At 45.4% G+C, this 23893-nt stretch overlaps 1 protein-coding gene across 2 annotated transcripts in view; it reads right to left on the bottom strand.

Annotated features, from left to right (window-relative positions):
- TEKT3 (tektin 3) overlaps positions 1-23893 on the bottom strand; it is a 36567-nt gene that overhangs the window by 1626 nt on the left and 11048 nt on the right. For both annotated transcript variants that reach the window (XM_047833061.1, XM_047833060.1), the window contains exons 3-7: positions 21204-21287; positions 16067-16137; positions 10877-11020; positions 9127-9349; positions 6178-6332 (exon numbers count right to left, since the gene is read on the bottom strand). In XM_047833061.1, coding sequence (XP_047689017.1) covers positions 6178-6332; positions 9127-9349; positions 10877-11020; positions 16067-16137; positions 21204-21287 — 677 coding nt within the window. The remainder of the gene's footprint in view (positions 1-6177; positions 6333-9126; positions 9350-10876; positions 11021-16066; positions 16138-21203; positions 21288-23893) is intronic.

Raw genomic sequence — 23893 nt, forward strand, 5'->3', positions numbered from 1 at the left:
TGGGGTATTACTTGTATCTTATTCATTTGCAAAGAGCTCTTCCAGTATTAGGCATGCTGATTTTTTTTTTTTTTTTTTTTTTTTTTTTTGCTGGTTTTTTTTTGTTTTGGTTTGGTTTTGGTCTCCCTTCCTTCTGGCAAATGTTTTCCCTAAGTTGTTTTTTGCCTTTTTGATTTTGGTTATGATGTTTTTATTAGACGTATGATTTCAATTTTTTACAGTAAGCCAAATCTTTCCCTCTCTCTCTCTCTCTCTCTTTTGGTGATTCCTTCCACCGTGTTTGTATTTAGAAAGTCTTTCTCTTCCTGAGGAGCAGTTAAGCAGGCGCTCCTTTACCCACGGATTTGGCCAATTACACTGAGGAGAGAGGACTACGTGGTCACTTAAGAGAAAGAATAGGAAACAGTTTATAAAAAGACAATAATAGGGGCGCCTGGGTGGCTCAGGCGGTTAAGCATCTGACTCTTGATTTCAGTTCAGGTCATGATCTCACGGTTCATGAGTTCAAGCCCCACATCAGGCTCTGTGCTGGCAGAGCAGAGCCTGCTTGGGATTCTCTCTCTTTTTCCCCCTCTCTCTGCCCGCCCCCACCCCCCATTCATGCTGTCTCTGTCTCTCTGAAAATAAATAAATAAACTTAATACAATTTAAAAACCAGGGACGCCTGGGGGGCTCAGTGTGTTAAGCATCTGATTTCAGCTCAGGTCATGATCTCACGCAGTTCATGAGTTCGAGCCCCGCGTCGGGCTCTGTGCTGACAGCTCGGAGCCTGGAGCCTGCTTCGGATTCTGTGTCTCCCTTTCTCTCTGCCCTTTCCCCTACTCATGCTCTGTCTCTCTCTGTCTCTCAAAAATAAATAAATGTTAAAACGATTTTTTTAAATTAAAAAAACAGACAATAATAATGATAGCAACACACTTCTTAACTACTTTATTATATATAAATATAGTATATAACATGTATATGTGTATTATATACATTCTATACATGTAGTATATATATATAAATATATATGCACATGTATATACAGTCCTAAGTACTTTCCATGATCAGATAATTTAATCCCCATAACAACACCACAAAGTAGATACTACGATTATCCCCATTTTATAGATGACAAAACCAAGGCATAGGAATGTAGGTAACTCTCCTTATAGTTTTGCATGGGACTAGCCATCAGCTGCTTTTATTTTTTTTTTATTTTTTTAATGTTTTTGTTTATTTTTGAGACAGAGAGAGTCAGAGCATGAGCGGGGAAGGGGCAGAGAGAGAGGGAGACACAGAACCCGAAGCAGGCTCCAGGCTCTGAGCCGTCGGCACAGAGCCCGACGCGGGGCTCGAACTCACGGACCGTGAGATCATGACCTGAGCTGAAGTCGGACGCTCAACCGACTGAGCCACCCAGGCGCCCCTTTCAGCTGCTTTTAATTACCGTGCTGCTCCCCTGTCTGACTCTAGTCTGTTGAAAACACAACTTCAAATTTACCAAATTTTAACTAGTGATTCAATATTAAGGTCTTCTTAAAAAAAAAAAAAAGTAACGTCTTCTTTATTTGGGAATTCATTTGTCAGCAGACTGGAGGGGCATGGAATTAATCAAAATCTATAGTAATATAGGGGCACCTGACTGGCTCAGTTGGTAGAGCATGTGACTCATGATCTCAGGGTCATGAGTTTGAGCCCCACATTAAGCATGCAGCCTACTTTGAAAAAAATTTTCTTAACGTTTATTTATTATTGAGAGCGCGTGAGCAGGGGAGGGGCAGAGAGAGAGATACACAGAATCCAAAGCAGGCTCCAGGCTCCGAGCTGTCGGCACAGAACCCGACGCGGGGCTCGCACTCACAAACCGCGAGACGGTGACCTGAGCCGAAGTCGGACGCTTAACCGACTGAGCCACCCGGGCGCCCCTAAAAACATAAAATAAAATAGACAGTAATAATATGAAGAGAACAGTGACAATGAACAGAATAAAGATACGGTGTCCCTAGAGATAGAAAGGGATTTCTCCATCATAGAAAAACACCCAGGCCATGAGAAAATCATTATACCCAGGCAACCGTATAGCTTCACAGAACCCTGCAGCTGGAAAATAAATGGGAGAGGTCATCAAGCCCAGCTTCCTTGTTTTGCAGACAAGGAAATTGAGCTGGGGGACTGATGAACTGCCCTCTCCGCAGGCAGGCGGCCCACCTGAATTTATAAGCTTCACGCGGTTATCCAGGAAACCAAGAAGGAAATAAGGAGCCTCACAGGCCATAATAAGGAACTGGGTCCTATTTCCTGCCCCTACCCTCTCCGCTCCCTGCAAGCAAAGCACAGAAGCAGAGACCCGGGGAGCTGGCTTCCGGATACAGGACCCCGTTGGGTAAGACCGTCTCATTCCTATTTGTAATCCCCACAATGTAGGGTTGCCAGGTAATATACAAGATGCCCAGTTAAATTTGAATTCCAGATAAATGTGCAATTTTTTCAGGATACTAGCTTTTTAATTGCAACAGACGACACGCAACACAGAATTTACCACCTTAACCATTTTAAAAAAAAGCTGCAGTTTGTTTATTTGAGAGAGAAAGCATGAGTGAGAGAGGGAGGGGCAGAGAGAGAGGGGGAGAGGGAGAATCCCAAGCAGGCTCCACACTGTCAGCACAGAGCCTGACGCGGGGCTCAAACCCACGAACCGTGAGATCATGACCTGAGCCGAAGTCGGACGCTCAACCGACTGAGCCCCCCAGGCGCCCCTTCTCACTCATCTTTCAAGGCCGCATCTCACCGCTGGCTTCCTTGTTCTCCGCAGATCACAGAGAGCTGTTCTGCTGAAACCACTCATTTTGGGAGGGGAATTACAGAACTGAAAAAACATTTTGCGTTCAAATACAAATAAAGCTACCGTCATTTTTTTTTTTTTTTTTTTAACGTACCAAGATTATTTAAGTGGAGCAGAGCCTGGTCTGGCCTCCCACCAAAGATGCCAAAAATGTTTTAGCATTGCTTTTGAAAGAACCCCTTCAGGGGCGCCTGGGTGGCGCAGTCGGTTAAGCGTCCGACTTCAGCCAGGTCACGATCTCGCGGTCCGTGAGTTCGAGCCCCGCGTCGGGCTCTGGGCTGATGGCTCAGAGCCTGGAGCCTGTTTCCGATTCTGTGTCTCCCTCTCTCTCTGCCCCTCCCCCGTTCATGCTCTGTCTCTCTCTGTCCCAAAAATAAATAAAAAACGTTGAAAAAAAAATTTAAAAAAAAAAAAAAAAGAAAGAAAGAACCCCTTCGGAAAACTTGAAATGAAAACAAAAGTCTGGACACAAAAACTGCAATTTGTCACTCACTCCCCGGAGTCCACGGTCTTTCTCGTTTCTTGGTCTACACGGCCAAAGGGTTCCTCTCCGAAGGATGAGGGTGAATAAGGAAAATGATCCCCTCCCTCAGTCGTCATCCCAAATTCCACGGCTGTTCCTCTAGGACCGTATCGTTTGGCAACGGCACTTTAAGGAGAAATCTTGACGGAAACAAAAGTCGGTTTTGTCCTGAGGTCAGGAAAGGGGGCAGGGGCCACAGACATACTGTGGGTTCTACAGGAAGCAAAGGGAGAGTAAATTCTGCGTAGCCCTGAAGGGGGAAGAAAGTAAAAATCACGCAGCCCTGAATGCCTCCTTGTCTGCTTAGACGACTTAGACGGCTGCTCAGAAACCTTTTAAAAAGCAGCCCCTTGTGTGTCGGTCGGATGGCAGTGTGAACAATTTATGGATCCCCGTCTCCCCTTCTGGTGCCGCTGCAGAAACTCTCAGAGAAGGAAACTTCGCTCAGCGTCCCCTGATAATATTTGCGGAGAGCCACAACCTGCGAGCAAATCCTGAAGGGGCCGGATGGGCCTTGCTCTCACTCCCGGCGTCCTGGGAAGCAAACGGGCGCTGCAGACTGGCCGTCGGGGGACCTGCCTGGCCTCCAGGGTGGCGGAGGTCAGCTCACCCCGAATGATGCCCGGGCTGCGTGTGGGGAGGGGCTCCCTGGAACCTACTTGAGGAAGCGTGGTGCCAGCCTGGGTGCGCTGCTCTGTGATGGCCCGGAGGGCTGCCCCGCCAGGAGAAAGGCAGGCTCCGTTGGCCTATCTGCTGAAGCACACTTCTTTTTTTTTTTTTTAATTTTTTTTTTAACGTTTATTTATTTTTGAGACAGAGAGAGACAGAGCATGAACAGGGGAGGCGCAGAGAGAGGGAGACACAGAATCGGAAACAGGCTCCGGGCTCTGAGCTGTCAGCACAGAGCCCGACGCAGGGCTCGAACTCACGGACCGTGAGATCATGACCTGAGCCGAAGTCGGCCGCTTAACCGACCGAGCCACCCAGGCGCCCCTGAAGCACGCTTCTTAGCATCCGACGCACCCGCCGTAGGGGGATGGTACAATCACCACCCCCGTGAGAGACGGGGAGAGAGAGGGTTGATTGGGTTGAATGGGGCTCTGCGGTGCGGTGGGCAAGGACTCACTCTTCGTCTCTACGCGCCAAGTCGCTCAACCCGCTTGTGCCTCAGTTTCCTTGTTTGTAAAATGCGGGGAGTCAGCGAGGTCCTGGAGGGCTGAGGACGGGCCCCGGCACTGAACGAGAGCCAAGCAGCCACTCTATTCCGGCCATCGCCCTCTTTCTTGTCTTCACCATCGTTGGACTGTTGGCTTCACTGCCATCTCCCTTGGCCTCCGAGGAATCCACACTGTGTCTCCATCCACACTTGTGTCTCCGGCCGGGGCTCAAAGCTGTTTTAGCCCTAGGATAAATCCTTTGTGATGATGAGGGAACCCCATCCGGGAACCAGGCGGGAGACAAGACCAGCAGGCGGCCGTTCCCCCCCACCCCCTCCCAACACCGGCACCAGAAAGGAATCTGGAAGTTCAAGTGCAGCCCCTTCGCGCTTCCACTTGCTATAAGTTCGATTTGCTTCCGCACGGGGCCTCTCCTGACCTGAGAAGGGCAATGATGAAATCCAGAAAGAAAAGGCAAACTGGCAGGTGTTGGGAAATTGGACGTGAAGCCAGAATGTGGGGCGGAGCGGAGGGGGTGGGGTGGGGTGGGGGGAAGCTTTGGCCAATTCCCCAGGAACCCATCCCAAAAAGGGATGTTTGAAGTTAAAATCATCATCCTAATAAGACACATCTAGCATTCAGCGGCCTCCGAATCTTCCTGTTCCTGTGTATGTGCAGGACGTGACGAGGGCCAGCTGCTTTTGATTTCTACTGAGAACAGAATACCCTGAAATGAGCCTAACAAAAAGGGTCCTAGGGGACCATGATGATGGTCTTGATGAGGAGAGGAGATATTAAATGCCAAGAGAGGCCAATGAGAACAAGTGAGTGAGAGCAAATAGACAGGGGTCATTGGAACTGGTACCACACGCCCCTTTTCTGATGAGTCCCAGGCTCTGAAATACACACAGGAAACAACACTTACAAGAGAGGTACTTATAAGAGAGGTGTTCTGGAAACCCCAGACCCCAGGAGAGTGCAGAGGAACCCAGACGCCCCACTGGCCCCAATGAATGAGCCTCAATGTTTATTATCATTTTTTTTTTTTTTGCATATAGTATTGGTATCATTTCCTTTTTTTTTTTTTGTGGTGGATTGTACATGCAAAAAATTTACCATTTATTTACTATAAAAATCTTTTTAAGTTTATTTTTGACAGAGAGAGAGAGAGAGAGAGAGAGACATAGCATGAGCAGGAGAGAGGCAGAGACAGAGGGAGACACAGAATCCGAAGCGGGCTCCAGGCTCTGAGACATCAGCACAGAGCCCAATGCAGGGCTCGAACGCACGGACTGGGAGATCATGACCTGAGCCGAAGTCAGATGCTGAACCCACTGAGCCACCCAGGCGCCCCCATCTCAACTGTTTGTAAGCACACAGTTCAGTGGCATTAAATACTTTCAAACTGTGGGGCCTCCGTCACCACCACCCACCCCCAGAATTATCATTCATCCTCCTCAATTGCAACGTCGTGCCCATCATGAATAATTACGAACACTCTTGAAGGAGGCTCCTACAGAATCAGCATCACTGTGCTCCGCGATCTGACCGGTGTGAAAGCAGGAAGCGCCTTTATGAAGACCACCGAGCCACCATCGGGCTGGTGGGTTGCCCCCCAGGCGCGTCCCCCCCAGCCTGACCCTCCTGCCAGGGGCGCTCTCCCGCCTCACCGTAGCTGAGCCATGTCCCGGCAGAGCTCTATGTTGGGTCTCCTTGTGCGCTCGTCCAGTCTGGTCTGAGCCACCTTCAGGAAGGCGGACTTGTCCTTGATGGCCTTCTTGATGGATTCTATGGTCATCTCAGTCTGGAAGATCTCCTGCAGGGTCTGTAAGGAGAGGAGCAAATGCCTGAGGCTTCTTGCATTTGAGGAGAGGGCCTCTTGCCTTCCCGTGGGGAGGGGGTTTCTTTGAGCTCCTTGATCCCTCCCAACCCCCTCCCTTGGGAATCTCCGGAGAGCTGACTGTGGGCATCTCTTCCCAGGTCCAGGTGCCACCTGCCAGGTGGGGAGAGTATTTACACGATAGAGATGAGCAAAGACTGCAAATTGGAGCTTCCTTCCCACCCACAACCGCTAGATCGCCTGTTAAATATTTAGCAGCGCGCGTGTGTGCCTAAGGCGGGAGGTGTGAGTGGCCCTTACTTCCCTCCTCAATCAGGACGTCCTGCCTCTTTGTCTTCTTACTAGCCTCATAGAGGCGTTTTCCTGCTGGTGGACGATTTGCCTTGAAGCCAATCAAGTTCAAGTTTCTGAGTGTCTCACTTGCGTGAGAGGAGCACTGGCAGTTTGGGGGTCCTGACTTTCTATTCTCTTTTCGTAAAGAGGGTTCCCCCCGCCCCCAAACTGCATCACCCTGGATCCCTCCCTGGTCTCTTCTCCTAGACCCTGACAATTCCGCCTTCTGCCACGACCTTGACCTCTGCATTCCCGATTCTCCCCATCCGCCCACCACTCTCCCCTTCCTCGGCCACCTTCCTGTGGCCTGGAGACACATCCCAGGGTCACCCAACCTCTGGGTCTCTCTAAGATACAAGATGGCAGGACCAATGTGTTGCCCATGTGTGTTTACCCCCCAAAGTGCCCAGCATAGTACTTCGAATGCAGCTGGTAGGGCCTGAATGCTATTCTCTTCCCCAGCCCCCCAAAAGTTCCTGTGTCCAAGTCCTAACCCCAGTGTCTCGGAATGTGATTGTATTTGAAGAAAGCGCCTCTCAGAGAGGCAATTATGTTAAAAAGAGGTCATTGGGGGGGAGGGGGGCGCCTTGGGGCTCAGTCGGTTACGCATCTGACTTCGGCTCAGGTCACCATCTCACAGTTTGTGGGTTCGAGCCTCACGTCGGATCCTGTCTCCAGCCCCCCGCCCCCGCCCCTTCCCCGCTCATGTGCCTTTTCTCTTTCTCTCAAAAATAATTAAAAAAAAATTTTTTTTTAAATGAGGTCATGAGGGTAGGTCCTAGTCCAGTACGACTGGTGTCCTCATAAGCAGAGGAGATTAGGACATGAGCAGGCACGGAGGGAAGAGCATGGGACACGTAGAGAGAAGATGGCCATCTGTAAGCCAAGGAGAGAGACCTCAGAAGAGACCAACCCTACCCGGCTGACTCTTCGATCTTGGGACTTGCAGCTTCCAGAATTGTGAGAAAATCGATTTCTGGTGTGTAAGCCACCCGGTCTGTCGTGCTTTGTTACGACAGCCTTAGCCAACTGATGCAGAAGTAAATACAGGTTCGTTGAACAAAGGGACTCCAATCGCGCGAGCCTTCTAGAGGCCTTTGGAATAGCTTCAGACTGCCCCGTGGACACCTTCCCACTGATGTCGCCTACCCTGTGGCTCCAGCCCGCCTTGGCAAGTTTCTCTTCCCGGGACACACGCCGTCCGTTTACAGACCTGACCTCCGCCTCTGACCGGCCACCTCCTGAGGTTTTGCTGGAGACGTCACTCCGCCTGAATGTTCGCTTCCTTCCCCAGACCCTGGCGACACTTTCTGTATTTAGTATCTGGCGACCGCGGTTTATAACTTTCTATCGTTACTAATTGTTCATGAGCTTCCCGTGTGTCGCTGGGAAGCTTCACAAATACAAGCTTCCTGGGGACACGACGGACTATCCTACTCTCTTCTGTAGCGCACTGCCCGGCTCAACAGATCTCCTGCCCAAAGAAGACACCAGGAGAAGGGGACTTCAACTGCTGCCATCCAGGAGAGCCTGGTGCCCCCAGGGGGATAATATCACCTTCCAGCAACACGGCTGAATGCGTCAGGTTCTTAAAATAAGAAATGAAGGGGCGCCTGGGTGGCGCAGTCGGTTGAGCGTCCGACTTCAGCCAGGTCACGATCTCGAGGTCCGTGAGTTCGAGCCCCGCGTCGGGCTCTGGGCTGATGGCTCGGAGCCTGGAGCCTGTTTCCGATTCTGTGTCTCCCTCCCTCTCTGCCCCTCCCCCGTTCATGCTCTGTCTCTCTCTGTCCCAAAAATAAATAAAAAACGTTGAAAAAAAAATTTTTTTTTAAATAAATAAATAAGAAATGAAAACCCATACACAGCATAATCCACAGAAATCATAACGGCTCCAAGAGAGACGCGAAAGAAAGAGCTCCTTGTTTATCTTGAAACACTCGACTTCTGCTGAAGTCCTTCATTTTATTGTCATCATAAAACGTTTATGCTTAGAGCACTTTAAGGAGTTCAATATCAGAAACACTTTGAACCACCTAATCGTTTCCTGGTTTGGGTTTTGTATGCCAGAAAAAGAGCCTGAAATAATTGAACAGAAAACATCCCTGCCATATGTTCTAATAATACATTCGCTTCCTAGTTACATCCAGCGATCCATTAAACTTTAACCATAATATTTTTGTTTCTATTAACTACTAGGAACCTTTCCATGCACAGTGCATTCTTTGTATTCCAAACACAAGTGGATTCCGATTTCATTTTGACACCTGGCTACCTGGCTAAAATAAATGGCGTGCTTTGTACTGGCTTTAATTTTTCTCAGTCTGGATGGCCAGGAGGTCATGTGTCTTCCGGCATCCCGGCGGCGGCGGTGAGAGATTTGTGATCTCAGAGCCCCCTGCCCCATCTATCCGGGTCAGCCAAGGGGTACCACGGGCGCTTGATTTACCTTCGCTAAGTGAATCTGAATCTTATTTTTAGCATCTGCAGTCTCAGCAATACGATTGGTGAAAGACAAGTTCACTTTGTTGAACTGATTCCACATCTCATTGGCAGTCACAACCAACAGGTTGTGAACGTCGTCCCTTAGCTTGGAAGAGGCCGCTCGCGTACTTTGGGAATGGAGAACATTGTCATCCGTAAATTTGGCCCAGGACTCGGGCACTGAGACCCTGGAGGGAAAAAAAAAAAAAAAAGTAGAATCATATGTGGGTGACAAGGACGAATCAGCCTAGATGGTCTGCAGGAAATCATTCATTTTGTGAAAGACAGAACCCCAGAGCAATGATTCCTGGTTTTATTGCCTAAAATATAAACATCAGAGCAAAGCTTGTCGAAAACTTTTCTGAATTGTTCCTTATTTTCCGGCTAATGTTTCTGTAAATCCAAAGCATACACTAAGTCCAGTCGGGAGGCCTGGGGGGATTGATGAAGGGTATCAGCGTGTTGAGTCATAAGAAATGTGTCTCACTGGCCCAATAAACATATGAAGAAACATCCAACCTCAGGAGTAATCAAGGAAGTACTAACGAAAACAGTAATATAGTAATAACCCTTTACTGGAATAGCAAAGAGTGAAGAGAATGATAATGTTCTGGTGAGCATGTTTTAAACGTGTTTTAATGTTTATTTATTCATGGGGGGAGGGGCAGAGAGAGAGGGACAGACAGAGAATCCCCAGCAAGATTCCCCGATGCGGGCTCAAGCTCACGAACTGTGAGATCATGACCTGAATCGAAATCAAGAGTCAGATGCTTACCCAATTGAGCCAGCCAGGTGCCCCAAGGCAAGGAAAATATGCTTCATTTCAACGGTGGTCATGGTGATACAGGCATAGAAATTTGTCAAAACCCACCCAAATGTACACCAAATGTATTCCAGTGTAGGTGAATTTCACCTCAATCGAGTTGGTTTTTTTTTTTTTTTAAAGGGAAGGATTGGAAAAAGACCATGAACCCAAGACTGCATCCAGGGGCCTGGCATGGAAACCACTGATGGCACAAGTTTAATGTTCAACATTTAAAGCAACAAGCAGTGATGGGGCGCCTGGGTGGCTCAGTTGGGTAAGCGTCCGACTTCGGCTCCGGTCGTGACCTCACAGTTTGTGGGTTCAAGCCCCAAGTTGGGCTCTGGGCTGACAGCTCGGCCTGGCGCCTGCTTCAGATTCTGTGTCTCCCGCTCTCTCTACCCTTCCCCCACTTGCACTCTGTCTCTGTCTCGCAAAAGAAATAAACGTTAAAAAAAAATTTTTTTTTAAGCAACAAGCAGTGATAATAAAACAGGAAGCTGTTTTTTTTTTTTTAATCCCACAGTTTCTGCTTCAAGTAGCTGTTATTTTCACAGGTCGAACTATAAACAAATATTCTTTTTTTGAGCTTTTAAAAATATGTATTCTTGAAGTACAGTGGATTACAACGTCCTAATAGTTTCAGGTGTACAACACAGTGATTTGATGATTCTATACATTACTCAGTGCTCACCACAATAAGTGTAAACAACAAATATTCTTTTACAAAATAATACAGGATGCTAGAGTCAAGGCCTGACGGAGGAATATGCACGCTTACTGAAGATCCGTCCAAAGCAGGGAGGATCTCTTCTCTTCCCAGGTTTTCCACTTCTAACCTGCATCATTTTGAAGGGAGAGAGAACGAATTAAATGACGTCAAAATCCTAGAAGCGCTTCGTGCCCAACTTACGTCGCATCGACCCTCTCCACTCCGCGAAAGTAGCTGACACCATCCGACGTGTTGCGCAGATGGTGACATTTATCGTCAATTCGGTAAGCTGCCTGTTTGTCACTCAGGTCCTTCTCCAGCTCGTGCTGGGAAGCTCTGTTAGCTCTGTAACACCGAGTGGGGGAAACGGAACTTCAGGTTTAGGCAACAATTTGATATGAGGAAGGGTTAATGCCCTTCTGTGCAGGGACCCACCCACCACTGCGGTCTGGGTCTCTCCTCTTGCACACAATGTCCAGCTTCCCAATTAACAGGCGCCCTCCCTGAAGGTGTCCATACATGTGAGTAATTAGAACACTGCCCACACTGCCCCTCCCATGGTGTGTGGTGGCGCTTGGGAGAGAAGAGGTGTAGACGAACAGAAGGTTTGAAGCGCTGAGGCTGGGGCCCATCTTCCTAACACAAGCCCTGTTCCAGGAAGGATACTGGTTTAAAGTAATCTGTCCACACCTGTGCCTCTCTTTCCTTCTTCTTTTCCCTCTTCTATATCCTAATCCCTCCATTCTTTGAGTCCCACTCTGTGAGAAGTTTTGAGACATTTAAAGCCAGCTTCCCTCCATCTAAAAGTGACTTCAGTTTGTGCTCACGGGAGGTTGAAGAAGTTTGCCAGGAGATAGAAACCAAGAGTCAAAATTAAGCTCTGGGGCAGGGGAGAGAGTGCTTGAAAGCAGATCAGGAATTGGTGGCCCCCAGGATCATATGCTCCAGCAGCCACCCTTCTGGGAAGGAAGAGGCTCTCAGATGCATGGTGCTTCCTGCTCTGCCAGAGAAGAGACCCAGCAGCTCACCACCAGAGAGACAGGCCCATGGGGTGGGCATGGGTGACGGGTGAGCCACATCTTTACTCAGGCAGTAGTCAATTCAACAAATGCCTGAGTGTCCACTACATGTCAGGCACTGTTCTCCAAGCCCGAATGTATCCATGGACAAGGCAAACATCTCTTCTCTAAAGAAGCTGACATTCTAGCAGGAGGAGACAGGCAATACCCCTAAGGAATAAGGAAATCGTGTGGTTCGTTAGCAGAACAAGGCAGAAAATAAAGCAGGGAAAGGGAAACAAGAGTGTGAGTGATTATTTAAACAAGACGGTCAGAGTAAGACTCCTTAAGGAGGCAGTGTTTGAGCAAAGACTTGCAGGAGGAAGAAATAGGTCAGGCAGGACCTTGCTGGATGTTGGAAAGAGTCAAGTTTTGTTCTGAGTGAAGGGAGAGACCGCTGACTTACAATTTTAAAGGATCATTTGGTGCTGGGTTGAGAACAGACAGCAGGGGACAGGTAGACCCATTAGCAGATGGGTACAGTTAAGTTACGCAGGAGAAGGATAGTAGTGGCTTTGACCAACAGGGTAGTGGTGAAGGAGGTGACAGGCGTTCAGATTCTGAGTGTTTTAAAGAGAGAGCCAATCTCTCCTAGAAGCTTAAACATCAATGGAGAATAAAGAGGTGATGTTGAGTAATTGGAATAGCAGAATTCCATCAACAGAGATGGGTGAGGCTGTGGGCGAGTAGGCTGGGGAGAAAACGGATGTTCAGCCACTACATTGAGCTCAAGCGTCCATTAGACATCCATAGTGGAGCTACCAAGGAGCTTGTTGGAACTTGGAAGAGAGGTCTGGGATGGAAATAAAAATTGGGGGATCATTAGCATCTAGATAGTATTTGAAAACGCAGGACAACTGGATGGTCTTCATCTTTCGGTATTCCTGGCACACAGAACGGTCTTGGCATATGGAAGCCATTTGGTAGAGCCTGTGTTGAACTGACTAGACTAATCCCAGCTGCCTGTGCCTTTAGGTAAGTCAACTGACCTATCAGAGCAGATTCTTTTTCCATAAAATGGAAATGAGGGTAGCAACATGCCAGTAGTCTGCATTTTGTGAATCCTAAAACAATTTTGGGAACTCTAAAACACATGCAAAAGTTGAAAGATGGGAGAGTTGCCTCCCCTTGCTATTTCTGCGTTCAGTCTCCTGCTTCAGGTTCTTCTGTTGAAACTCTAAGATTAAGGCCTTTCTGACTTGTGGTCTGGGACCAAGATGCCCCATAGCCTTCCTCTCTTGGTCTGACACGCCCTGAACTTCCTCTGACCTGACCTCAGAAACTCCCTTAGGAAGGTGTTAGAGGCAGCATCCCATCAACCTATCTTATAACCCCAGATGGGAAAAATCCTGGCTGCCATATTGCTGCCTAATGACATTCCATTTTCAACTGAGATCCAAATTGAGGCTTTCGTTGTGTGTTCCAAAGCAAATAAAGTTACGAAACTCTCCTCCCATCACCTTTCCTAGACCAAGCCCAAAGACCATGTAGGCAACCCCAAAAATCCTGGAGAAACCAACCCAGGAAATGAGGTAGACATTCTGCCCACTGTGTATGAAATGAAAGCCACGGTCTTTAAAGCATCGCTAACAAAGGTTCCAAACAAGTGCACGTGTGGAGACACAACTTTCTGCAAAGGCCTGAACAGGGCCAGGAATGGCTGGGAATGAGACAATTTATAAACGAGACTGATAGGAAGATGTGGCTGTTCCACAGTAGAACAATCTGGGCAAGAAGCTTGAAGAACATGGAAGATGAGCTGCAAGGTTTTAGGTTATAAAGAAAACAGGATTGGGAACTGGACCTGGAGAAGAGAGAACAGACACGATTCTGTGAACCATGCTAAACTGTGGTTCTGTGATTCCCAGGGAACAGAAGCCAAGAAGTAATATCAGAACTGCACTGCCTTGTGGTTACGGCTCAGGAAAACTGCATGTGGTCAACCAAACCATGTACAGTCAGTCATCCTTAACTAATCTTCTACCTCTCCTCAGTATTTTTGTACTAAAGAGCCTTTCCAATCAGACACACACACAGAGAGAGAGAGAGAGAGAGAGAGAGAGAGAGAGATCTCAGCCATCTAAATCTTGCCAAACTTCAGAGCATCAATCCTGATGGGCACAGTGAGCAAACAATACAGACAGTACGGATACCTCCATGACACTTAGGTATACCCTGTAGGCTATCCCACATTATCCTTGATAACATTAATATAAGCAGAAGCAGCCTCTCCTTTGGCTGACATATTTGATCCTGCTTTCCATGACCCATAACCAGATGAACATTAATTTTTCTAGTCATGTTAGGGAAGAGGCTCAACCAATGTGTTTTCTATGCTGACAGCTGTTTATCATTGCTTAAGACCTTCCTTTGATTATTATTCTCCCTTGCCCCAATCCCCACCATAAGTAGTAAATACCTCCTATCTGCTATTGCCAAGAAAAGAGGAATTTGTATTCTGGTAGAGTAGGATGGGCGAACAATTGTAATGCAATGGGAAGCAGTCAGTGCTGTAATAGCACAACCAGAGCACTGGGGAGCATGTGCCAGGGACCGTGGGAGATCAGAGAAGTCTGAGTCTTTAAGGAGTTATGGAAATCACCATTAAAGTGAGCCACAATTCATTACTTCTCCAACTGTTGGGCTGAATATATACCAGTCACTCTCTCATCAAAGAATGAAAGCCTGAGTTGAAAGAAATCTTAGCCATGTCTCCAAATTAGGGCAGAAATCCTTTCTTTAGCATCTTAAAATGATTTCTTTAACTATGAACTCAAAGCAAGCACTCCAGGGCACGTGGGTGGCTCAGTCAGTTCCGGCCCAGGTCATGATCTCACAGTTTGAGTTCAAGCCCTGACTAGGGCTCTGCACTGACAACTCCAAGTCTGAAGCCCTTCCCCCACTGGTGTGCACATTCTCTCTCTCTCTCTCTCTCTCTCTCTCTCTCAAAAATAAATAGAAATGGAAAAAACCTCATTTCAACCTCCAAATAAAAATGTATATGGGAATGTAAGCTGGTGCAGCCACTCTGGAAAACAGTATAAAGTTTCCTCAAAAAACTAAAACTAGAACTACCCTACAACCCAACAATTGCACTGCTAGGTATTTATCCAAAGGATACAGATGTGCTGTTTCAAAAAAAATTTTTTTTCAACGTTTATTTATTTTTGGGACAGAGAGAGACAGAGCATGAACGGGGAAGGGGCAGAGAGAGAGGGAGACACAGGATCGGAAACAGGCTCCAGGCTCTGAGCCATCAGCCCAGAGCCCGACGCGGGGCTCGAACTCACAGACCGCGAGATCGTGACCTGGCTGAAGTCGGACGCTTAACCGACTGCGCCACCCAGGCGCCCCCAGATGTGCTGTTTCAAAGGGACACATGCACCCCCGTGTTTACAGCAGCACTATCAACACCAGGCAAAGTATGGAAAGAGCCCACACGTCCATGGATGGGTGAATGGATAAAGAATGTGGTTGGTATATATACACAATGGAGTATTACTCGGCAATCAAAAAGAATGAAATCTTGCCATTTGCAACTACGTGGATGGAACTGAAGGGTATTACGCTAAGTGAAATGAGTCACTCAGAGAAAGACAAAACTCACATGACTTCACTCATATGAAGACTTTAAGAGACAAAACAGATAAACATGAGGGAAGGGAAACAAAAAGAATATAAAAACAAGGAGGGGGACAAAACAGGAGAGACTCATAAATATGGAGAACAAACAGAGGGTTACAGGAGGGGGTGTAGGAGGGGGGAGGGGCTAGATGGGTCAGGGGCACTAAGGAATCTACTCCTGAAATCATTGTTGCACTAGATGCTAACTAACTTGAATGGAAATTTAAAAAAAATAAATTAAAAAATTTTTCTAAAAATGTAAAAAAAAAAAAAAAACTTTAAAAAATAAAATAAAAATAGGGGCGCCTGGGTGGCACAGTCGGTTAAGCGTCCGACTTCAGCCAGGTCACGATCTCGCGGTCCGGAGTTCGAGCCCCGCGTCAGGCTCTGGGCTGATGGCTCAGAGCCTGGAGCCTGTTTCCGATTCTGTGTCTCCCTCTCTCTCTGCCCCTCCCCCGTTCATGCTCTGTCTCTCTCTGTCCCAAAAATAAATAAACATTGAAAAAAAAAAATTAAAAAAAAAAAAATAAATAAATAAATAAAATAAAATAAAAATAAAATAAAAATGTATAGGTGCGCATGCACGTGTGTGTATGTGTATCCATCTACAACAAATCCTTACATAAGACGCTAAGAGAAATTTAAACAGGAGGCACAATAGCACAGTTTGGAGACGTGATTTTACGTTGTATATAGAGTTACAACTTACGCAAGTTGAGCGATGGCCTTATCCAAATGAAGCTTCATCCTTTCTTCACAGCACAGAATAGTGTCAACCTCCTATGCGATTAAAAAACAAAACACATTAACGTTTTTCATCATCAGGTACAACATCCAACAACGTGAGAACACATCAATAAAGGGCAACTTGGTTCCTGGGGAAGAAAAAAAGAAAGCGTCAAATAAAAACAAGAGAACAGTTTTTACATCCACTTAATTACCAACATCCCCTCATGATGCTGCAATCTAAACATGAGAATGAGAGTTTCCCTTTTCTGGGGCTACCGGAAAATTACATGAAGGAACTAGTCGGGACGGGGATAAAACTGTCGCATTTTTCTTTATTTTTATCTCTGGTCCTTAATCAAAACAATCAAACAGTACGTAAATACAGACATTCTGGTGAATTTAACGCAGGCTTCTTTTATAACAACTACTCTTCAGAGATGATAAGCTGGGGAGACAGAGGAACAGCCAATAAGGGACTTCCCTCTGGCGGGGCATGTAACCTCCAACAGACCCAGCTCTTTGGTCCAAATGGAAACTTGACCTCCACACCAGGAGGCCAGCCCTCCCTCGGCCCTGCCTGTGCCCTGCAGTTCAGCTCTCACACTCCTATAAACACCTTTGTAGCCTCTCTCCTTGTCCACGTGCATGGCATTCAGATGCCGCCAGGATACATGCACTATTACATAGCATGTGTTGTATCACAGATGTTTTAAATAAACATGTCTCGCTTCCCTCTGAAGATCGTGTTCACATAAGAAAACCCAGAAACCCAAGACGGCAGCAAGAAGACATTTCAGGGGCGCCTGGGTGGCTCAGTCTGTTAAGCACCCGACTTCGGCTCAGGTCATGATCTCACGGCTTGTGAGTTCAAGCCTCGTGTCGGGCTCTGTGCTGATGGCTCAGAGCCCAGAGCCTGCTTCGGATTCTGAGTCTCTCTCTCTCTCTCTCTGCCCCTCCCCCACTCAGGCTCTGTCTCTCTCTGTCTCAGAAATAAATTTTAAAAAAAACACTAAAGAAAAAAGAAGAGAGAGAGAAGACATTTCAAAAGCGCCCATGGTCATTGTTGCCACTACTTCAAGCACAGAGTGATCACACTACGTGCACTTGTTTGTGGCCTGCCTTTTCATTTGAACCTTGAACGTTTCCCCATGACATTAAACAATACCGTGATGAACACCCTCAGTCAATATTTGGACACCACCAAAGGGTATGCCTTTTGTCGAGGTTTTGCCAAATACAGCCCAACTGCCCTTCACAGAAGCCGTGCCCCTGTATAACCACAAGTGAGGGTACACCTCATTACCTCACCTGTAACGCGGTCCCCACCAGATCCTCTCCATTGTTCCCGGGGCGACAGGACCCCTCCCCCAAACAGCAAACGTGATGAAATTAATAGTTTGACTCACGTTTGCTCATCGTTCGGCTTTCTTCTTTTGTGAACCACCTGCGTCTCCACTTTTTCTGGGGCTTTTTTTCTTATTAATTTATATATTTAAAATGCAATCCTTTCCCATCACAGAAGTCATAACTGTATACATAAATACATATAGTATTAAAATATATGTATATTTTTAACCAGTTTGTCCCTTGCCTTTGTATTTTCGCAGAGTGGTTTCAATACATAGACAGTCGTGATTTCTATAATGTCAAATCTATTAAATATCCCCTTTTGGTCCCTGCCTTCATTAATTTGACTAGAAAGGCCTTCTTCACTCCAATATCAGTTACTACTCAACTATATAGTCTTCTTATTCTTTTTTTTAATGTTTATTTATTTTTGACAGAGAGAGAGAGAGAGAGAGAGAGAGGGAGAGAGAGGGCAAGTAGGGGAAGGGCAGAGAGAGAGGGAGACCCAGAATCTGAAGCAGGCTCCAGGCTCCAGGCTCCAAGCTGTCAGCACAGAGCCCGACGTGGGGTTCGAACTCACGAACCGTGAGATTGTGACCTGAGCCAAAGTCAGACGTTCAGCCGACTGAGCCACCTGGGCGGCCATTTTTTCCCCTTAGACAGAGAAGACAGCACACAAGCAGGGGAGAGGGGCATAAGGAGAGAGAGAGGGTGGCTGGGGCGGGGGGGGGGGGAAGGGTTCATGGAATAGAGAATGCCTAAAATCAAAGACCTTTGGAACTGTCCCCAGTGTTAGTTTGTATATTAATAGGTACTCAAAGGTTCATTTGGCTTTAACTAGGTCAAGGAGTTAGCCTGGCCTGGGAGGACCAAAAAGACGGTACCCTGATCGGTTCCCCAAGAGAAGCCATTCTGGAAGAATTTGATGGCTATCACTGATTGAATGTGAGTCAGAGTCAACAGAATTCACGAGAAAATATGTCGAGGCACCCGCCTTCGCGAAAAGCAGGCCTTTTAAGACTACTTCTTGTCTTTGCCAGGGCTTATTTAATTATTCTAAAAAGGTAGAGTCGTGCTGGTAAAAAGAGAAGATACGCTAATATTACCACTTGGAGTAAGATATGGGTGCCCTCGTTACTCGAATGGCAATGACCAAGGTACCCCTCAACTGATGAACCATTGTTCTAGCTGCAGATTTCGTTATCTGGATATAAAGCAGCCTCTGCTACTGGTCTAGACAACATTATCGTTCTCGAACTGGGAAGGGACTTGTGACTCTACTGTATATTCAGGATACTCTATTCCTGATCACTCGTGTGCAGCAGTTGGGGTCTGTGGCTTTTACAAAGTAGATTGTGTGGCCTCTCTGTAGTGGCCAAATTTCCCTGAGTTTCTCATTTCCACTCCTATTTCTTTCAGAGAATCGGGCAGTGAAGAAAAGCAGAAGAGCCAGGGACAGTCTTCTGCTTACGACCCTTCACGGCAAGAGATCACTAAAAATAATTTAATACACTGTTAAAAGGAACGCTGATAACTTGCGAGGATGCCATTACTGATGGCCAGGCTGTTAGCTAGTCCAATTGCCCTTCTTACCAAGGATTCATCTTTTACCAAGGACCAGTCACGGAAAGGCCAGCCAGGCTGGTTCAGGGATAGTGAACCGATTGCCTGCGGCAGAAATTCAGCAGGTCAGAGTAGGAAATGAGAGGGAGAAGGCGTAAGAGCCAGACAATGGAAGGTCCTAGAGATTCGGGAGTCCGGGAAGAGATTTTTAGTGGACAGAACCTCTGGTGATCATGGGTAGTATGGATCCGAGCGAGGGGAAGATATTTGGGGATTCTGCATAAACCAGCTAGGAAGGAGGACCAGTAGGGAGAACGGAATGGGAAGGAGGGGGCTGGGAATCAAATCAGAGGAATAATTTACAAGAGCTACAGACTGACTACAAAGGGTGAAGACGGTCAAGCAATGGCACCGTGCCTGGAGAACCGTGGCACCGAAACTAGGAAGGGAAAGGCTGGAGGCATCAGGGTAGAAGAAAAGAACACTTTTAAGCTTCATAAATAGGAGCCAAAAAAAGAGGTGGGGGAGGGGTGACAGGGTTACAACCCCAACAGAAATACATTTCTGGGACTTAGGGACACAGGACTAAGACATAATAGAGAATCTGGCCAAAAAAAAGACGAGGAAGGGCTCGAGGCACATCGTGGCTGACATCTAAAGGAATAGCAGAGATCTTCTGGGGGTAAGTCTAGGAAGTGAAGGCCAAAGAACTCAGAACTAAATCACATTTAATTGGTGGAAGGTTTGGAATATATATATATTATATATATATATATATATGAATATATATTTTGAAATATATATATAAGGTTTGGAATATATATATGAATATATATACTAAAATATATATATAAGGTTTGGAATATATATATTATATATATGAATACATATATTGAAATATATATAAGGTTTGGAATATATATATATTATATATGAATATATATATATAGAAATATATATATAAGGTTTGGAATATATATATATATATATATGTATATATATATCTCAGTTTCTAGATGGCAATTTGGCTATATATCAAAACTTCCCAAATGCATATGCCTTTTAACACATCGATTACGTCTCTTGAAATGTGTTCTAAGGAAATAATCAGAAAAAATACAGTTATCAATAATAGTATTTTTGTACACTGCAGTGTTATTAAAATAGCAAAAAAATGGGGGGGAGTGAGAAAGGGTGACAACTTCACTATTCAAAAAGAGAGGATTGATTTTTTTTTTTTAATGATAGCACCTTGACATTGTGGAACCCAATGCAACCCTTGAAATCACACCTTCATGTATATCTAATGCTATGGGAAAATGACCCCAATAGAATTCTTAATTAAATAAAGCACTTTGGGAAGGGAAGGATAACTAGGCAGAGCACACAGGAGTCTTAGGGAAGTGAAAATACCATATACATCAATGATGGATATGTTATGATACCTTTGTCCAAACCCACGGAATCTACACCACCAAGAGTGAACCCTAAGGATAAAACTGGACTTTGGATGTTAATGATGGACCAGTGTAGGTTTGTCAATTGTAACAAAGGTACCACTCTGGTGGGGGGGTGTTAGTAATGGGCGGAGGCTGTGCCCGGATGGGGACAGGAGCTAACTGAGATATCTCTATGCCTTGCCCTCAATTTTGCTGTGAACCTCAAACTGCTCTTAAAAAATTAAGTCTTTAAAAAGAACGGTGGTGCCTTCCCTACAACCATATCTAAGAATAAACATCATTGAGCAGTTATCCAGAAAAACAATGCACCACAATTCAAATTGTGTACACAGTATCATTCGAATCTTGAAGACCTGTTTGTGTGTCTTTAAGTTGGGTGCTGTCTCAGTACGACTAACAAAAAGAAATTCTCTGAAATTCTCTGGATGAACTGAAATTCTCCAAAATTAAAGGTGATTTCTGTCCGGCTGAACTTCAGATGATTTTTTTTATCTTTCTTTATCCTATACTGTATCTTTCAAACTCTCTTACATCTATTGAACATCTAATGAACATATAATGAACATCTATTACATGTATAACCAAAAAAAAAAAACGGTGTCTTTTGTAAATGCTATAAACATTTGGATACTATAATTTCTTACTTATAAATGGCTTCATGTAATATCATTTTTTGTTTGCTTCTATACATTAAGGACATGTTTACCACTACATTTCTCCTTACTGGTGCATTTCCCCCATATTTACCGTCAGTAGTTGGATTTCCACATCGTCATGAACCAGATCAATTCCCATTCTCTTCTCTCGATGAAATAGACATTCTCGGGCTACCTACAGATACACAAAGAACAGAAAGAACTAATCCAAACTGACTAAAATGAGTGACCAGCAGCTCTAAGGACCTATTTCTAAAACAAGTCAGTGGATACTCCCAATACCAATTTTTCAAGCCATTTTCTTGGAAATCTAGTATGAGACCCACCATGACAACTAAGAAACTCCCTACTGCTAGTTAAGAGATAGAGTTAGCTCTTCACATCAGTGTGAAAAAAACTCTAATTTGGAAAGTTGACAAAATAAAGCACATGACATTTACATGATTCCCACAAATTAGCATCTGAGAAAACTACTTAGCATTAAGTCTTCTACAGAAATAGTTCGACAACCTGAAACATAGTTTTCAATATAGTATTTCCACATATTTTCGACTGAGGGTGAGGAAGAAACAAATTATTACCTTTAAAGATGCCAAAATATTTGTGTAGCCAAAAATCTTAATGATTATTTTTCAAGTTCCATTTATTGTTTCCTAATTACGAAAATAACGTGCCTTGTCCATTAAAGAGAAAAAATATAGAAAAGTAGAAAATGGTCTAGCTATATTCCTATCACTGTTTCATTTGTTGTTTTTAATTTAAAAAAAAAAAAGGTTATGAGGCACCTGGGTGGCTTCGTCAGTTAAGCGTCCGACTTTGGCTCAGGTCACAATCTCATCACTTGTGAGTTCGAGCCCCGCATCGGGCTCTGAGCTGACAGCTCGGAGCCCGGAGCCTGCTTCGGATTCTGTCTCCCTCTCTTTCTGCCCCTCCCCCGTTCACAGTCTGTCTCTCTCTGTCTCTGAAAACTGAATAAAAGTTTAAAAACAATTTTTTAAAAAAGGTTATAATGTCCTTACAATTTTAGAGTATGCTTTTTAGGATTGACATTAAATGGTAGGCTCCGGTCATAAAATATTCTTCGAGACAAAGTAGGTTAATGACTCCAGTGGAAAACAGCTTGGATTGCTAACAATAAATTATGTATGAAAGAACATTATGTAAATGTTAAAATACTCTTTTCCAAAGACTATTTCTTGACATGGAACAACTGTATAATCTTAATCTTTTAAGCATAAAATATAATAGCATGTATATTGTAATCTGGACATAGTGTCACTGAACAAAATCTTTCAGTGAATGTATATTTTTTAATAGGAAAAGTCACATTTACTAGAAGATGGATTAAGGGGTTGAGAGGAACGCTGATGACTCTAATGTGTATCACTAACCTGCTTTTCGTAAGTTTCTACTAACCCACAGTCTATTAGGGAGCTGTCAGCACAGAGCCTGACGCGGGGCTCGAACTCACGGACTGTGAGATCATGACCTGAGCTGAAGTCGGACGCTCAACCGACTGAGCCACCCAGGCGCCCCAACTTTTTTGCTCATATTAGTTGATCATCTGTGTTTTCCCTTCTGAGATGTACCTGTTCATGTGACTAACTCTAATCTTAAATTTTTCTTAATGTTTTTTATTTTTGAGAGAGGGACAGAGAGCACGAGCAGGGGAGGGGCAGAGAGAGAGGGAGACACAGAATCTGAGGCAGGCTCCAGGCTCTGAGCTGTCAGCACAGAGCCCGACATGGGGCTCGAACCCACGAACTGTGAGATCATGATGTGAGCCCAAGTCGGACGCCCAGCAAACACTAATCTTAATCAAGACCTTCTCACACTGTGCTGATAGTAAACGTTCTAGCACACAGGAACATCCGGACAAAAATTGTATAAAAAAAAAATATTCAAATTAGGCCCATCTCACTGAAAGGATTACTACTGAAAGGAAGAAACTGAATGTGCTCTGGAAATTCAGAGCGTAAGTGGCTGTCACTTCAAGGATACTCTGAAGGTCAGGTGGGATGCAGAACAGACCAGGAATCCTCAAAATGAGCCAGAGCATGAAGAAAGTATGGAAGGGCTTCCGACCTTCAAAAAACATTTCATGACAAGTGAATTTAAAAGGACATCGTTCGTGCACCGTCACTCTTTCTTGGGATTTCTGGTGGTTGTGCGTGTTTGTGCGTACTTGTGTTTGGTGGGGGTACCGGGGAGGGGGGGGGCAAGATAAGAAGTAACAATGTGAAGAGGTCTCCAACAAATTCTTCAACCCACTAGACTTCTGGCTCCTTAATTCTCTAAACCCTTCTGCCACAGATGTCATAACAAAGACCTCCTGCAAATGCTCATCACATGGGAAATGAGTCATACAAGTGTGAAGAAAAATGCTGTTAGCTTCATCAGTATATATACACCTCCAGAAATAATTTCTGTAACTTACGCATCTTCAAATACAGAATGTCTTCTTTCAATGGTTGGGGGGGGCATAGAATGAGCTTGGAAGGGGCCCCCCCATCACACATTCGGGGGTGAGAGGTAACCAGAGGCCAGCAACAAATTAAAATGCTGCCCCCACGATCACCAGAACTGGCTTGACCTCAGGCCCATTTCTCTATTCAGTCAAACTCATTCTATCTCCTAAGATGGTCTTGAACATTTCACTGTGCCCTCAAAAGGAATCAGCATACGCACGGGAGGCCTTTCACGAGACAGATTGAAAGAACGGTACTTTTTTTCCTCAAATAATGGGACAGCAATGACCAAGCAGCCTATTTAATAGATGGG

This window comes from Prionailurus viverrinus, chromosome E1 (genome assembly GCF_022837055.1).
Source record: "Prionailurus viverrinus isolate Anna chromosome E1, UM_Priviv_1.0, whole genome shotgun sequence".
Lineage (NCBI taxonomy): Eukaryota > Metazoa > Chordata > Mammalia > Carnivora > Felidae > Prionailurus > Prionailurus viverrinus.